Source organism: Phalacrocorax carbo, chromosome Z, assembly GCF_963921805.1.
Source record: "Phalacrocorax carbo chromosome Z, bPhaCar2.1, whole genome shotgun sequence".
NCBI lineage: Eukaryota > Metazoa > Chordata > Aves > Suliformes > Phalacrocoracidae > Phalacrocorax > Phalacrocorax carbo.
Window position 1 is genome coordinate 84,809,484 of NC_087548.1, and position 16,926 is coordinate 84,826,409.

The 16,926-nt window shown below is 45.5% G+C and overlaps 1 protein-coding gene across 13 annotated transcripts in view; it reads left to right on the plus strand.

Moving 5' to 3' along the window:
* Window positions 1-16,926, plus strand: part of CAST (calpastatin) — a 70,807-nt gene that overhangs the window by 43,168 nt on the left and 10,713 nt on the right. For 10 of the 13 annotated variants that reach the window (XM_064437690.1, XM_064437695.1, XM_064437698.1 and 7 more), the window contains 16 exons: window positions 2,850-2,978; window positions 3,481-3,582; window positions 4,375-4,455; window positions 4,553-4,606; window positions 5,199-5,288; window positions 5,456-5,551; window positions 6,233-6,331; window positions 7,491-7,574; window positions 8,503-8,550; window positions 10,252-10,356; window positions 10,654-10,755; window positions 11,446-11,547; window positions 13,861-13,944; window positions 14,716-14,763; window positions 14,931-15,026; window positions 15,543-15,641. In XM_064437690.1, the coding sequence (XP_064293760.1) occupies window positions 2,850-2,978; window positions 3,481-3,582; window positions 4,375-4,455; window positions 4,553-4,606; window positions 5,199-5,288; window positions 5,456-5,551; window positions 6,233-6,331; window positions 7,491-7,574; window positions 8,503-8,550; window positions 10,252-10,356; window positions 10,654-10,755; window positions 11,446-11,547; window positions 13,861-13,944; window positions 14,716-14,763; window positions 14,931-15,026; window positions 15,543-15,641 (1,419 nt within the window). The remainder of the gene's footprint in view (window positions 1-2,849; window positions 2,979-3,480; window positions 3,583-4,374; window positions 4,456-4,552; window positions 4,607-5,198; window positions 5,289-5,455; window positions 5,552-6,232; window positions 6,332-7,490; window positions 7,575-8,502; window positions 8,551-10,251; window positions 10,357-10,653; window positions 10,756-11,445; window positions 11,548-13,860; window positions 13,945-14,715; window positions 14,764-14,930; window positions 15,027-15,542; window positions 15,642-16,926) is intronic. The other 3 variants (XM_064437694.1, XM_064437697.1, XM_064437702.1) reach the window with 3 other exon arrangements.

A 16,926-nucleotide genomic window follows, 5' to 3' on the forward strand; every position in this document is an offset into this window, starting at 1 on the left:
GGGGGATTCTTGTGCTGAATGTTGTGAGACTGAGCTTCCAAAAACCACAATGTAGAAAAGCTCAAAAGCTGTCTTTTGTTTCAAAGCATGCATGACAAACCTCCTTGTCCTGCTCTAAAATCTGGGACTTAGAAACTTCACTCTTCACCCACTAATTGAGTTAAACAACAGCCTGAATGTACCACTTCCAGCTAACCCATGACAGCATTAACGGATAAGCATTAGCTGCAGATAGAGCTGCCCGGCCCCGTGGTCTTGGTAGTTTGTGCTGGCGGTTGGTGATCCCGATGTGCATCTACCTTTTGTTGTCCTCTTCATACGTCTGTTTGCATTGTCCAACGCACTCTGGCTGTCAGCCAAGCAAGCGACACCAAGGTGGTCGGAACTGTAGGCCTGTTCCCGTGTGTTCCGTGTTTGGGGCTCCTCTGTCACTCATGCAAGCTTTTTGCGAGCAACTTGCAGCTACGTGGGTGTACCTGGTTCTTTGTCGGTCTCTTCCCTTGCACCTTCGCCGCTGAAGGTGAACAGAAGGGTCGGTCTGGCCGGTCAAGCAAACACTTTGTTTAGATGAGCATTTCCGTCATGGAACCCCTTCACCTGTGGACTTCTAGGCACGTTGGTAGTAGCAGTGTTGGCTCCAAATGCAGCAGGTCAGCGGGTGATCCGTTGGCAGTAGGGCAGCCTGTAGACCCTGACCGCAAGACTCTGAAAAACACTCGGAAGAGAAAGGTTGGGGGAAAAGTTGGGGAGGGGTCATTTTGGAGGGGCAAGTGGAGAAAGAGCTGGAGCAAGTGGGCAGTAGAGTCAGGATGCAGATCTTTTGGTCTTCTGGTCTGCTTGAGTCTGGGTGATGAGGCGGGAGTAACATGAAGGACTCCTGCAGCTCTACTACATCCCACTTTTTTTGGCAGTAAATGGGAATGTCAGTCATGCAGAAGTCTGCATGTTGTGTTGGTGTTGCTCCTGCACCTAACTCCCTGAGGCAGTGTTCACCCTACCTGTTTGAGCAGCATTTGCTGCTGGTGTTAATGGTGTATGGGGAACTATTGCATGTGCATTAAAGCTTTCCAGAGAGACTTGGAAGGGGCCTCATAGTCCTTCTGCACTGCAGACTTCTGTTACTGGCAAAGCAAAAGAAAGAGGCAGAGTACTTAAAATTGCATCCTTTCTTTGTCGCAGCAAAATCACGCTGGAAACAGAGTGTGCCTCTGTCTGAAAATAATGTTGATAACGCACTACCCAGTTGTTGTTGGTAGTGTTTATACTAGCCAAGGACTTTTTAGCTTCCCATGCTCTGCCAGGTGCACAAGAAGCTGGGAGAGGAGGGGGCACAGCTAAGAGAGCGGATTCAAACTGGCCAAAGGGATATTCCATCTTATGCCCAGTATGTTAACTGGGGAGAGGTGGCCGGGGGAGGGCAGGCAGCAGTCGTGGCTTGGGGACCAGCAGCATCGGTCAGCAAGTGGTGAGCAGCTGTATCGTTTGTGGTTTGGATCTTTGCTTTTCCTCTTCCCAAGGGTTCATCTCTCTCTCTCTCTCTCTCTCTCATTATTTTCTTTTTCATTATACTACTATTATTCTTGTTATTGTTATTACTGCTTTATTTAAACCTGCGAGTTTTCTTACTTTGGTCCTTCTGATTTTCTGTGGGATGGGGCAGTAAGCGAGCAGCTGCGTGGTGCTTAGTTGCTGATTGCATAAAAGTGAGAAAGCTCGTGGGTTGAGATAAGGACAGTTGTGCTGGTTTTGGCTGGGATGGAGTGAATTCTCTCCACTGTAGCTGGTAAAGTGCCGGTGGCGCACGGATGCTGTAGTTGCTGTTAAGTAGCGGCTCAGCGTCCCGAAGTAGCGCCTGTAGTAGTCGGGCACCGTTCCAGCTTCCCGTGCTCTGCCAGGTGGGCTGGAGGCTGGGAGCCCAGACTGCTGACCCCGACTGGCCAAAGAGATGTTAATTCCGTACCCTGTGACACCATGACCAGTACAAAACGGGGGCAGTTGGGCGCGGGGGGGTGCTTGTGGCTCGGGGACTGGCGGCGGTGGGTTGGGAGGGGGTGAGCGGCTCGTCACGAGCTGCCTGATTTGGTTGTTCATTCCGCCTCCCCGGCCCGGGTTTCACCTCTCTCATTATTCTCCTTCTCACTGCATTATTGTTGTCGTTGTTAGTGTTTTATTTTAAGCATTAAACTGGTCTTATATCAACCCACAAGTGTTACCCTTCTGATTCTCTCCCCCGTCCCGCCGGTGGGGGAGTGAGCAAGCAGCTGTGTGAGGCTGAGTTGCCAGCTAAACCACACAGTTTAATTGGGAAGCACACACAGGCGAAGCAAAACAGGGAGTTCACTGACTCCTTTCCACGGGCAGGCGGGTGTTCAGACATCTCCAGGAGAGCAGGGCTCCATCACGCCTATTGGTGACTTGGGAAGACAAACACCATCACTCCCAACATCCCCCTTTCCTCCTCCTTCCCCCATCTCTATACGCTGAGCATGACACCATATGGTGTGGGACATCCCTGGGGTCAGCAGGGGTCACTGTCCCGGCCATGTCCTCTCCCAAACTCTTGTGACCCCCAGCCTCTCACTGGTGGCTGGGGTGAGGAGACGAAAAGGCCTTGGCTCTGTGCAAGCCCTGCTCAGCAGGGACAGAAACATCCCTGGGTTATCAGTGCTGTTCCCAACACAAATGCACAATGCAGCTCCACACTAGATATGGTGAAGGAAATTAACTCTGCCCCAGCAAAAACCAGCACAGCATGCCAGAGCAGAACACCTCTGTTTCACTTGTCTCCAGAATCTCTAACATTGGGTGTATAATAAAGCCATCTCTTGATTGTTCTCTTATTCCTCCAGGCTAAGCCTGAGAAGATGTCCACAGCGGGCGCAGGCGCAGCGGGTGCAGGGGATGCAGGCGCAGGGGATGCAGGTGCAGGTGCATCTGGTACAAGTGTGGTTACTGCAGCTGATCAGTCAAGCACTGAGGTTGGTAAACAGTCCCAGCAAATGGTTCCCTTGTAAAAATGTCTCCAGAGAGTATTTCTCTCTCTGAAACGCTTCAGTTTCAGAAAAAACTAAGTGGTAACTGCTGAAGTCTTGCTAAGTAGTAGTTACGTGTGGTGGTGAAGGACTATCTGAAAGAGCAGGTACTAAACTAGTGGTGTGTCATTTGTGTTGTGTCAAACAGGACTTATTTAGAATCACTTTTGCCACAACTAACATGAAATTCACTAATCTTCATCTTCAGTTATGTTTGCCCATGTATGCATGGGTATCAGCTGATAGATAAAGGGAAACGATCTTGCTACTGACATTGACGAACAAGTTTAAGGACAGTTCTCTCTGAAAAATTTGGCAAGTGCAGGACCTACGGAAAGAAAGCTTTTGCTTTGGTTTTCAGGAGTTTTCTACAGATTCACCAAATGATTCAGACTTTTTTTTCTTTGTACAGCATGACAACTTCTGTAATGGTCTGCTTATTTTCTAGCCCAGTATGGACGAGCTGGCACTAGATAGCCTCATAGACACCTTAGGTGGACCTGAAGATGATGCGCCTGCTAGCCCTGTTTACACTGGTCCGGAAGTTACGGTATTTTAAATCTTTTTATTATTTTTTTTTTAGAAGATTGGTCTCTAAAATGTGTCTGTAGTTTCTCACTACTACACTGAGCCAGTATTTGTCACTTTGATCTGTTAGGAGGTAAAACAGAATTTGCACATTTGCATTTTAGTCTTCTTGTCAGTAATACAGAAATGATACCATCCCGTGTGTGCTGCAGCAGAAGACAGTAAGGTGTCGACAAACAAAGTTAGTTGTGTTTTGAGCTGACTGCCGGGCAGGGTCTCCACTGGATTCAGAAAAGCCAGCGATCGAGGTATAAGAGATCGTAAACAACCTAGGCGATTTCATTTCTACTTGAGAAAGAGTAAAACATTGAGAATTTTGGGAAGAATGTATACTTTTTCTGAGTTAGAGTGGGAGAGTAACGTAAGAAGGATTAAGGTTACAAGCTCAATGGCTCAGTGCAGTACTCAGCCGTGATAAAAATTTTCACGTTTATAAATATTTGAAATTCAGTCTAGGTGCAGCAGTATGTTTTATGGCTGGAGACAGTGAAATGGCTTATGTTAATGCAGAAGGAGTCTGGCAATGGAGATGCAAAGTTTTGCTAGGTGGCATGCACTGTTGAAGCTAGTCAAGGTGCGTTTGCATGACAATAGGTTCTGAAAGGCACTATATAGTCACAGTCTGGGACTGGCCCTCTGACCTAGCCAACCTTGTATTTTCCTTCCAGAAGTAACACTGTAGATAGTTCTACATTAGATATTTATTTCAATAACCAAGAGTGCAAAAATGTTAATGTGTGCGTTCTTTCCACAGGAAGATATATCTTCAAGATACTTAGAAGAAATGGGTAAACGGGAAGGTAGTCTGCCTCCAGCATATGTTAAATTGTTGAAGGTTAGTGAGTTAAAGCAAAAAATGCTCTTGATGCATATTTTCTTTCATACCGTGCATTTGTGCTTTAAATTTACTACAAAATTAATTTTCGTTTTAGAGCAAAGGAGATGGCAAAGATGCAGTCCCACCAAAAGTAGATGAACGAGAAGAAGTAAGACTTTTTAAAATATATATTGGAAGGTGAAAGTAACCCAATTATCATTGGATTCCTAGGAAATATAGATGTTGCTTGTCTTCCAAAACTCCCAGGATGTGGGAGAGGGCTGTGGGGTGCCAGGTGACACAGATGTGTATAAAACTAAATAGGATTTGGCACAGATGTGTTTAATAAAGAAGTAGGAATTTTCAGGAGACTGACTGAAGCCAAAGTCAGTCAAATAAATGCTCAATGCGATGTCTGGCGTAATAATAACAAACAGAAGAAATAGTAGCTGGGCATGCAGGAGTCTCTTGTGATGTCTTTAGCACAGATTACTTGAGTTTCTGTACTTGGCAAAAGAGTTCTCTAAGGCAGCCTAATCTTACTGTTTAGAAATTTAGAAATTTAACATAAAAATAAAAGGTTCCCTAGAAAATGAATCAACAGCGAGGAGAAATACCTTTGATTCTTCTGTGACAGCAGCATGTGCTTATGAGGTCACTGTGTGAGTTGGCATGGGGCACAGTCGGACTTTAAACCGTGCTTGACAGCGTTGGTAGTTGCACTTTACTGATCATAACCTAGGTTGCATTTTCTTGCCCAGAAACCCATGACAGATGCTGAGCTTGCAGAGGCCCTGTCGTCTGACTTTACCTGCAGTGCTGCTCCTGCTGAAGAAAGGAGCCTGCCAGAGGTATTGGTATTTTTCTTGCCTTTGCATACCTTTATTGCAATGAAGTAATGCCATCATTATCTTAATATTTTGCTTTAAAACGTTCTTGATGATTTTCCTTTTCCTCTTCCTTTTTTTAATACAAATTTTCCCATAATTCCGTATCTCGTTTTGCCCTTACGTAAAAGAAACCAAGCAAGGAAGGAGAAATCGTGCGAGCACAAGCAGCGAGTTCAGTCAAGACCTCCATTCCTCCTAAGGAGAAGAAAACAAAATCGAAAGAGGTATACTTAGTCATTCTTTGACTAGCTAACTTGTAATTAAACTTTAAAGCACGTGTCATATTTTACGTGTGCCTGATTCTGTAAAGATGCTCATCGTCCGCATCTTCATTTGTAAATCGTCTTTATCACAGGAAGTGTAGGAATTACAAGAATTGCCGTTGCTCAGACTCTTACTGTCCCTCAAAGATCCAGCCTTAATGGGTCAGATGATTTTTCCTTCTGGATTCTCCTGCAGAGTAACTGTAGTGATTCTGAGTAGAGGCAATGGAGTAGAAAAACGCAGGTGTTTGCTAAGCTGTGTGAGGTGTGTTTAAAGCTTGGCTGTGATGTCATTTTCTCATGCTTTACAAGCCTTTCTTTCTCCTTCTGTGGAGAGCGAGTGTGACCTTACGCTTTCTGGGTTTGCCATTTCAGAGCATATGGCAATTGTGCTTTTTTCCTTGCCTTTTTCTTCCCCCCCTCCTTACGAGGAGATGGGCCTTGGTTAGACCGTGCTAATTGTATCACGTAATTTGCCGTATCCTGCAACGTGATGTTAAGGAAATCGGGTAAAGCCGACCAGAAGCGACCGCTCTGGTGCCAGCTGTTTCCTTCACATACACAGCATAAAAGACACGTAAGGTAAAACCTCCACCAACCTAAAGAAATAATGAAATGATTTACATGTTTTCTTAAATACAGGAGGTAGGAGATGATGCGGTGCAAGCTCTTCTTGATACTCTTGGTGGACCTGAACCTGAACTTGAAGAATATCTTAGCCCTGTTGTAGAGGTGTCAGAGGTACTAGCTTACTCCTTTTTACAGCAGCTTTCAGACTCCTCCATGATATCCCGGGTCCTCTTTGTTAGATTCTGTACAAATGTGTAAAATAATAACAAAGCAGCTTCTGTATGAAAGGCCTAAGGAATGTCTGAGTCTTACGTGATTAAGAAAATTAAGAAATGAAGAAATGCTGAGTGGATACAGGTGGAATAGAATATAGCAAAGTGGTCTGCCAAATGGTAAGCATTTCATTTGGCTGTACAAGCACACATACGTACACCTGTCCCTGTGTTAGCTATAGTTGCTCTGTTTTTCCCCCAGGCACTGGGTACAGTTTATAGCAAGCTTTTGCTTTGCATGTATTTGCCATTCCATTTCTTCAGTTAACTTTTGGGGGTTTTAGTGCACGTAGTCCTTTTTCTATCAGACCCTGTTATTTTCCTGATTTGGGTCTTGCCTTTCGCTGTGTCTTCGACGACTTCGGTTTTCCTTCCGCAGTTAGATCTTAGCAGCGGCCCTGTGTTTGCATGTTAACTTGGGCTTTTTAGTTTGCTTTTGCAAACTCTGCCTATAACCCTCCTAATATCAGTTATTTTCCCCACCTTCCCTTACAGCTCAGAGCAAACAAAGGACAGGGAAGTGGCAGAAATCATTTGTTGCCGAGAGAAGATGTTGGAGCTGAGTTTTGACAAAAAAGCATGTGTTGTACTGCAGATGCAGTCAGCCTGGGCCTTCAGATAACTTAGTGAATGCACTGCTTTGTGAAGGAGGTCCAGAGGATTAAAAGCTGTGTTTCTGTAGGATGGTGGGAAAAGATACAGAGTGATGGCTTGTATAGTCGCAGTGATGAAATCCAAGGAAACCTGTGGATTTGCTACACCCCAAAAATTCTGAAAGTTATGGCTCTGGATAGTGCCCGAATTTTTTTAGAATTTAAGATAAAAAGGCCATATTCACATATGGCATTGATTCTTAAGCCACGGTGATTTTACCACAGCAATTTGATAGCAATGAATTGAGGAATTTTAATACCTTTATATATGAAGTAATTTTATCTGATGCTAGTACTTTGTCAAACAGTAGGCTGAAGACTCTTTAAGTTGAATGTCCTTTGAGTTTCTATTTTAATTGCCCTAAGTGATTTTTTGGTGTGTTTTTTTGTTTGTTTGTTTTTAAGGCAAAAGCTAAAGAGAAAAAAGAAGAAAAGGCTGGAGAACGTGATGACACGGTACCTCCAGAATACAGGCTGTTACTGGAGTTGGTAAGTTTTTGGTATCTCCATTGCTTTGTAAATAGGGCACTGCGTCTGACACTTTCTTTTGTCACAGAGAGGCGAAGGATGTCTGGAAAACAAGCAGAAGTGGTTATTTAACCAATGGCTTTCTCCGGTTGGTGATTTCTGTATCTCAGGTTTCCTGCCCTCCTTTTGTGGGCATGACTGGGTTTTCTAGGCACTCTGAGCAAAGATCGGATCTTCCAAAGTCACACTTTTCTTCTCCAAGGGTGGTGTTACTTGCTTCTGATCCTGAACCTCGGTGTTGTAAAATCCATCCCTTTACAGAAGTGCTCTTGGGTATGACGTTGTAATGTAACCTTGAAACGCTGTTGTAAGTGGTGTGAAAATCGCACCCGTTTTTTCAGCTCGTCACTTCAAGTGACGGAGGATAAAGTTCAGAATTGACAGTCTTTGCGGTGGTTGTTAGTATAACTGATGCTAACAAGGTTGCTCTATAAACTGGCCTTGCTGGAGCCTGATGTTAACGTTCTGATTTGAAAGGAGGAGTTTTATCGCTCGTTTTAGAGATCGCAGGGCTGCCTGACTTACAGGCCCTGGATTTAACCCCGCGTTCGTTCAAGTGTAAAAGTTTGGGGGTTGCGCTCAGAGCTTGTTCTACTACTGGATGAATTCCTGCTGTTTAACTATGGAATTAATTCCTGCTGCATGGTGCCGCTAGGGAGGAACACTTTTTGGTCTCTTGGCCCATTTGTATTGGGTAGACATCACGTTTGCCTTTTTTATCCACTTACCTCGCCATGTAAGAATTCCCTGTTTGGGGGAATTCCTGTTACTGTGTCCCTGATTTCATCTTGCGTGTATTATTTATTTTGTATCATTTCGCTGGTGATTATGGAGTATGGCACCTCTTATAACAATGGCAAGATGTTAATAATGCTTACTTTACCTTTAGGATACAGATGGAAAGCCCATGCTGCCAAAGCCTGAAGAAAAACCTAAGGTTAGAAAGCTGACGGTATCGTAGGGGTGTGGATAGGTACCCTGTTTTCTCCCTGTCTCTCATCACTTCTCCCTGCGCCATTATGTAAGTATCTTGGTCCGCTTGAGGGTTCACTTCCTTGCACAAAACCTGCTGATCTGAAGTGTCAAGTGAACGCTGGCTTTACTGAAATTCACTGGCCGTGAATGAAGGGCTCACGGTAAGAAAAACATTTAGAGATTACAAAGATAGGAGAGAGGTTGACTCACAGTTTGACTAAAGTCAAAGTTGACTCCTGGTTTGACTGAAGTCCAGTACAAAGCCGAAGAGAAGATGAGCTCAGAATCGTGGGGTCTTCTGCCAAAAGGATGAAGTGGTTAGCAGAAGAACGAGTATTCCTCTGCTCTTCCACCCCTGTCAGTCAGAGGCACAAATACAATTGAATGCTGGTTCTGTAAGTGCATCACAGGGGTATCGAAGCGATACGTTGCCGTATTTTTGTCAGCACTATCTATAACTTGAGGAAGGCGGTTTTGAGCAGGGTGGGTTCGCCAGTATTCCTGTGGTGTCATCAGTAATTTAGATCTGTGAAACCAAAACCAGCAAAACAAAAAAGTTACGTCAATACCCGAAAAACCTTCAGTCACTTACAGTTGCCCCTTGATTCCTGGTGAACGCAAAGTTCGTCCTCCTTCATGATTTCAAAGAGGGCTCCGTTATGCATACCCTTAAGCCCAGGCATTACTTTTAAGTACCTGGCATTACTTCTGTGAAAAAGTTATTGCCTGAATGCTTTTTGATTTAGTGGAGGAATTCGGTCTTTACGAAAAGTACAGCCTTCTGTGATGAGACCTGTTATAAAGACTTGGGGGCACGGGTCAAGAAAGGGAGGGAAGCGGGAGGGAAAATAGGAGACCTCCCCTGAGAGATGTCACTTTTCTTATTTTTATGAATTTGACCAAATGAGCCCTAACCAATTAAGCTCCGCGTAGCAGGTGAATGGCAGTCACTGCTAGCAAAGATTTAAACATTTAGGTGTAAGCAGTAGTTTGAAGGATGCCAGGTACATTAGTGATAGATCGCGGCAGTCTATAGATCACATAGTACTAGGTCACACAGTATCAACAGACTGTAATGGATCATAGAGTAGGGAGCTAAAAGGGCACTTTATTCACTTCTCCCTAAAACATGCACAGTCTAAAACACAGAGGGTCAGCAGCCGGTGCACAGGCTACGAGAACTTCGTGCTGATACTGCCTCTGAGGGAATGCTGCTTCTGCTGGAAAAAAAGAAAACAAAATTCAAACGGGAGAATCATAATCCAATGGTGCTGCTTTCTACTACCTAAATGTAATTTATACTTGAAGTATGATAACACGATGATGCTGTTATAGTAAATACTATCTAGTAATAATTAGCATTGTTTTTCTAGGTAAGAGGTTGCGTTTTCCATTCCAAGTAGCCCTGGAAACAGCATGGAACGTAACATTCTCAACATTATATTGACCTTTGGGAACAAAGCAACTGACTCATCTGAACAGTGGTTTTCTTAACTTTATGCACTGCAAAATTCATGCTGGTTTGTTGCACGTAAATGGGAAAGGTTATTTCGGAGTAGGCTACAAAAGTTTTCCTGCTTCTGGCTAGCTGAAATATGGTTCTTGAAAAAATAGATTGAAAACAGGCAGTGACTCACCTGTACCACATGTATCTTTTTTGCAGCCTTTGAGTGAATCTGATCTTGTTGATGAATTTTCAAAAGACTTTGCCTGCCCTGCACAGCCTGCAGTACAATACACACCATCGACGCCCAGCAGCACATCCCAAGTATGCCTTTCTAGTTCATTGAAGATGCTGATACTGCTAGTTTTGCTAACATGACATAATGCTACTCTTCTTTCAAGAAATGTATTTTCTTCTGTTTCTGTTCCCCCCCACCCCGTTGCTTTCAGTGGAACGTGCAGTATTGGCACTTAGTCCTTAACTGAGGGGCTTCTACCTTTCAAGGTAGATCTTTCTTTCTTGTTTTGTACTGTATTAAAAAAACCCCAAAAGCCACTTAACAGGTAGATTTTGGGCTTCTGAGCATACCCAGTAAAACGCACCGTAATTGCTCTGTTTCAGAAACCTTCAGATCCTGTGTCTGCAAAAACTGCTGAGGCTGTAGTAGTCCCTCGTGCCACAGCTTGCACTGTGCAGTCTTCAGCTCCATCAGCTGTGTCTTCAGTGAGTAGTCTTGGCTGGAACTAAAGCAAAACGCAGTGCTGCCTTTGTACAGTGGTGCAGCGTACTGTCACGGGGGTTATTCCCATATTGCGTATTCTTCCTGCGTAGAGGTAAGCCGCAAGGGCCGAGTGCTTTCCAAAATAACCAAGTCAAGCACAAACTGAACAGGGAAGGGCAGTGCCCTTCTTAATAGAGGAAGTCAGGCTGACAGTTCTGGTGGCCTGCTTTAGCTCTTAATGCTCTAGAGGGGATGCTCTTTGTGAACTTAATAGGTACTGCAGGAAAAGACAGAAGTCTGCAAAAAAAGGGTAGTTGTCCCGCTGAGTGTTTTGGGAGGTGGCAGTAATGGCTGGCATTCTTGTACCCATTCTCAGAATGTCTCTGCTTCTGTTAAAAAACAAAGCAAACAAACCAGCCCCATGTGGAATATGTTAGCTGCGACTAAGTCTTTGGAAAGCAGAAGCCTCTTCACAGAGCAACGCCCGTCAGAGTTTCCTGGTGCCTTGAACTCAGCAGATCCCAAGTATGTGAAGACAATTAGGGAGAGAAGCATTACCCTTTTTTAGGTCACGTATCAATTTTTACCTGAAGTAATGTGGGGCTGGCAGTGGTAACATATGAACAGGTTTCTTCAGCTGCAGCTGAGCTCCAAACTAAGGATTGGTTTTTACTGTATCGATACCCTTACAGGTTGGTCACGTGGCAGATGAAGTACTGGAAGTCTTGTCCGGTAGCCTAGGAAAGAGGGAACCTGATCCAGGTGACAAGAAACCTGCTGTGGACAAAGTTCAGGTAGGGAAACAATCAAACCTCAAAGAGTAGACTCTGATGGAATCGTCTTCAGCGTTCCTGTATTCCCTCAGGCTAGAAACAATTTAGAAATAGTCATTTCTTTTGTTTTAACAACAGAATCTGCTTGTGAAACCAGTTGTGTTCTGCTTAGGAAGTACTAGTAGGATTTCAGCGCGGCGAGTGCCTTGTCTTAATCATTTTGCCTGTGACAGTACGGTAGTTCCCTGAGCTGCCGCAAACTGCGTTTGCTTAACGTCTTACTGCTGAACCAAAGCAGAGCTGATGTGCCCATCAGAGGTAGCACGCAGTGTGGTCCCTTTTCAAAAGGAACCAACTTTGTAAGGAGTTGTTTAAATGAGGAACGATACATAAAACTTGGGTTTTTTCACCGATCTTGCTCTTTCAACAGGCAGCCTTAAGTAAGTCGCTGTAATATGTGTATTCTGTCTAAGGGAATGCTGCTCACCGTCACAGTCTGAACGCCTCCGTTTGCTACCCCAGACCGTGGGCCAGAGGGTATTGACTGGAGGCAAAAGTAGAGGGCAGCTCTCCTGGTGGGCTGGAACTCTATCACATGGAAGCTCCCAAAGTTGGCTTTACTACCTTTTCTTAGTTGTCGTCTTCCAACATAACTTGTACGGGGGCCTGGTCCTTTTTGCAGTCGGCTACCTATTTCTCTGTTCAGCCTTCCATTGCAGGCAGCCCAGGCAGCTGCTGAGTGGATTTCAAAAAAAGTCAAGAATTAAGACTCAGAGGTGTAACGCTTATTCTGTTATTGGTCCGTGCTTGTCTGTTCACCTAACTCTGCTGATCTTCACTGAAATAAGTAGAGCTACTTCTGATATACACAGGAGGAAACAGGCAGAGAAATGAAGGCTTTCCAAAGAGAGTCATAGAATGGTTTGGGTTGGGAGGGACCTTTAGAGGCCATCTAGTCCGACCCCCTGCAGTGAGCAGGGACATCTGCAACTCGATCAGGTTGCTCAGAGCCCCATCCAGCCTGGCCTGGAATGCCTCTAGGGATGAGACATCCACAACCTCTCTGGGCAACCTGGGCCAGGGTTTCACCACCCTCAGGGTAGAAAATTTCTGTCTTATATCCAGTCTAAATCTACCCTCCTTTAGTTTAAAACCATCACCCCTTGAGCTGTCACAACAGGCCTTGCTAAAGAGATTTCCCCCATCTTTCGTATCAGCCCCCTTAAGCACTGAAAGGCAGCAATAAGGTCTCCCGCAGCCTCCTCTTCCCCAGCTGCACAACCCCAGCTCTCCCAGCCCAGCCTCGCAGCAGAGGGGCTCCAGCCCTCGGAGCATTTTTCTGGCCCTCCTCTGGCCCCACCCCAACAGTTTCACATCCTTCCTGTGCCGAGGGCTCGAGCTGGACACAGTGCTGCAGGGGGGGTCTCACAGAGCAGGGCAGAGGGGCAGGACCCCCTCCCTGGCCCTGCTGCCCGCGCTGCTGGGGATGCAGCCCCGGGCACGGCTGGGGGTCTGGGCTGCGAGCGCACGCTGCTGGGTCACGTCCAGCTTCTCATCCCCCAGCCACCCCAAGTCCTTCTCTGCAGGGCTGCTCTCTATCCCCCTATGCCCCAGCCTCTATTGTTATGGGGGTTGCCCTGAGCAGGGGCAGGATCTGGTACTTGGCCTTGTTGAACTTCATGAGGCTCTCCCAGGCCCACCTCTCCAGCTTGTCCAGGTCTGTCTGGATGACATCCCGTCCGTCTGGTGTGTTAGCAGCACGGCTCAGCTTGGTGTCACCTGCAAACCTGCTGAGGGTGCACTCGATCCCACTGTCTGTGTCACTGATGAAGATAAATAGTACTGGTCCCAGTAGGGACCCCTGAGGGACACGCTCATCACCAGTCTCCATCTGGACACTGAGCCATTAATGGACCACGACCCTCTGGATGCCACCATCCAACCAATTCCTTATCCACTGAACAGTCCACCCATCAAATCTGTATCTCTCCAGTTGAGAGAGTAGGATGCTGTGGGGGGCAGTGTCAGAGGCCTTACAGAAGTCCAGACAGATGACATCCATAACTCTTCCATTGTCCACTGATGCAGCCACTCCGTCATAGAAGGCCACTGGGTTGGTCAGGCAGGACTTGCCCTTGGTGAAGTTGCGCTGGCTGGCTGAGGCAGCCAGAGAAAAGGGTTTCTTTTAATTTGCATGAGATTCTTATCTGGGAGTTGGATTGAAAGACTAATTTGAATCAGTAGACTGAAGACTTTGAAATCTCGCTCATATGCATGTCTGTTGGGATGTAGTTATTTGGTTTTATTAATATTATTTTTATTTTGCCTTCACAGGAGAAAACTAAACAGGAAGAATGCAAAAAACTGGGTGAAGATGAAGAAACAATTCCTCCAGACTACAGATTAACAGAAGCAAAAGTAATTTACTTAGTGTACTGTGGTAGTCTTACTTCCCTTTCATTCCTCAGAATATATGGATGAAACTGGAAGTCCATTTCATGTTGAAATGTTGATGTTCAGTTCAGCTATTTTTATAGTATATAAAAATTCTGGTTTATCGTTCCTGAATATCTGACATCTGTCATTAGATGTCTGCATAGGTGCATGGAAGTGGTTTAGATGCAAGTACAGGAATAATTTTGGCTGAGTCTTTCATTAGCTTTTTATATTTTAGAACTTAATTGTAATTGGTCAGAACTGTTAAAGAAACCAACGCTTCAAGGTGCTATTTTTACAAACACCACCACACGACTCATTTGACATAAATGGGTTGCGTAGGTGTAGCCAAGACTTGGACAGCACCTGCCACAGCTGGTTGGTGTCCAGCCAGTGACCAGCCGGTGTGAAAAGGTACAGCCTTTCTGGACTCCGCATCCAGGAATATCATTACCAACCCAGAGGTTGGGGTTTTATTTATTGATTTTGCTGTTTCCATGGAATTTGAAACACAAAGTAAGGAAGCTCAGAATCGCCCCCACTGAAACACTTTTCAGCACTCAGATTTTCTAAGCTACAGGACCTGGATTTTTTAAAATGAGACCTTGAGAAACAGCAGTAGATGCTAGAGGTTACTAGTTAGATCATTTCCTTGTGCAATACTCTGTCATTCAGTGGATGCTGTCAGAGTACTGGTATTGCATCGTATATAAGGACTGCCCAGTTTAATATACGGGGCTTTTTCTTTTGTAGGATAAAGATGGAAAACCACTCCTACCGAAACCTGAAGAGAAGTCCCAGGTAAAAAAGTGAATATTCAGATAAATGTTTCGTTCATGAATTACTTACTCAAATGTCAGTAAGATTTCCCAGTCTTCAGTTTAAAAATGGAGATAGGCTGTGTTACCTGCACACTTTTTACTGGATGAAAAGGCTTAAAGCCTCTGTTTTTTTCTCTTTAACGATAGCCGATGAGTGAAAATGATCTTTTAGAGGGTTTGACAAAAGGATTTTCCTGTTCTCCATCCCCATCTGCACCATTGCCTACAACAACTGTAATAAAGGTGAGTATATTTGATTTCTGAAAATCTGATTTATTTTTGATTGCTTCCTTCAAAGTTTATATAAACTTTCTTAAATAAATTCAGTAAATAAAAATTTTAAATGTTTTTTTGCAAGACTTTAATAATTAGAAAAAACTAGATATGATAGCTGTCATATCTTTTTACCAGTTTCTTGCAGAGGTAAAGCTTTGCAGTTGAGACTTAAAGTGTTGCTTAGGAATATAGGTGGACTTGAAAGCTTAGCTCCTCTGAAGTCACATAAAACCTGCCTCTGACTTAAGCTATGCCAGGGTTTAACCCAGTAGTTGAGATGGAAGATTAACATGGACAAACTGAGATGAATAACAGTTGGACAGTGCTTCTCAGGAAGGGGTTTCAGTCTGAAATAAGTAGAGCTTCTAGGGAAAATAAAGTCCTAGAAATAAATTGTATGGCATTGCATTTTAGTTGCACGGATTTGATGCATATTTCTCTTCTGACTTTCTGTGTTAGTAATGATGCTGTGTCTTGTTTCAGAAAACCAAGGAGGGTGAGAACCTGGCAGATTCCTCAGACGTTATCGCTGCTGCTAAGGTTTCTTCAGTGCACTCAGCAGCTCCTCTAGCTTCTACCTCAGTAAGCCCTTTTCTGTAGATCCTTATCTAGGACCTACATTTCTGTACCGAGAGGGTGGCCAAACCCTGGAACAGGCTTCCCGGGGAGGTGGTCAATGCCCCAGGCCTGCCAGTGCTAAAGAGCCCGTGGGCAATGCCCTGAACAGCGTGCGCTAACTTCTGGTCAGCCCTGAAGGGGTCGGGCCGTCGGGCTAGATGACGGTTGCCGGTCCTTCGCAGCTGAGCTATTCTATTCTGTTCTGTTCTACCCCAAACAAAGAACTGGCTAATGAGGAGGAATGAGAGCACGATCTGGGCAGTTTTACCAGTCTAGACTGCTGCAAAGTTAAGGAATTTGTTGCTGATAGTGGCTACTGGGGGGAAAGAAAGTGTTCCCTCTGGGGGGAGAAAAAAAGCGTGAATTTCTGGACACTTTGTGTTCAGCGGACTGCGAAGACTGGCCTGCCTGTTTCGTGTGAGTTCCACTCACTGTCGTCTTTCAGCCTGCCTGTGAAACCCCCTCACCCGTGCTCTGAGAGGGACGTGCCCAGTCCCGTGCCGGTTCCTCCAGAGTTACTGAGGACATCAGAGGACGCGTGCGTTTCCTTTCCGCGGGTCGGCGCGGGTAGTTGCCTGTGTACAGATGCCTTCGTTTTTAGGCTTGGCCTTTAGCCGAGCCGCACAGCTCTTTTCCTGGTCAGGGGATGACAACATTTAAAGCAGTAACGGCGCCGTCGCTACCGCGCTGGCAAAGCCACCCGTTAAGCCTGTGAAAGGCGGGGTTCAGGGTCACTGGCGGGACAGGCAGTGCCGTGACCTCCGTCCAACACCACGAGGCCCCCCCCCGTGGTTCCGTGGTGGCGCTGGACACCCCCGCCTGTCTCCGCGTGGCGCGTGCGGTGGCGGCCGCCTCTGGTGTTCCCAGCCTGCTTTGAACGGGGCTGTAACGCTCCTGCCGCCGGGGCGTAGTAGGGCTTTCCTCCGCACCGGGTGTGAAGGGAACCGGTGTGAACGGGCAAAAGACCGTACGTACTGTGAGGCTAAAACGTTAATAAGTTTCAGTTCAGACTGACGCTCCCTCAGCGGCTAATCTGCAGCGACGGTGCTGTTGGCAAAACGAACGGCAGCTACCGAAACCCAGTCTTTTCGTGGAACTGTTCGCCATAGATCAGTTAGGCTTCTGTGTAACCAAAAAAAGGCACTAAATTAAATTCCGTAACCCCTCTTGGAGTTCTGTTTTCTCTAGGTCCAGATATCCTGTAGTTGTTTCCCCAGGTGTTGCACTACGCTGCCATCACAAAGGGAGA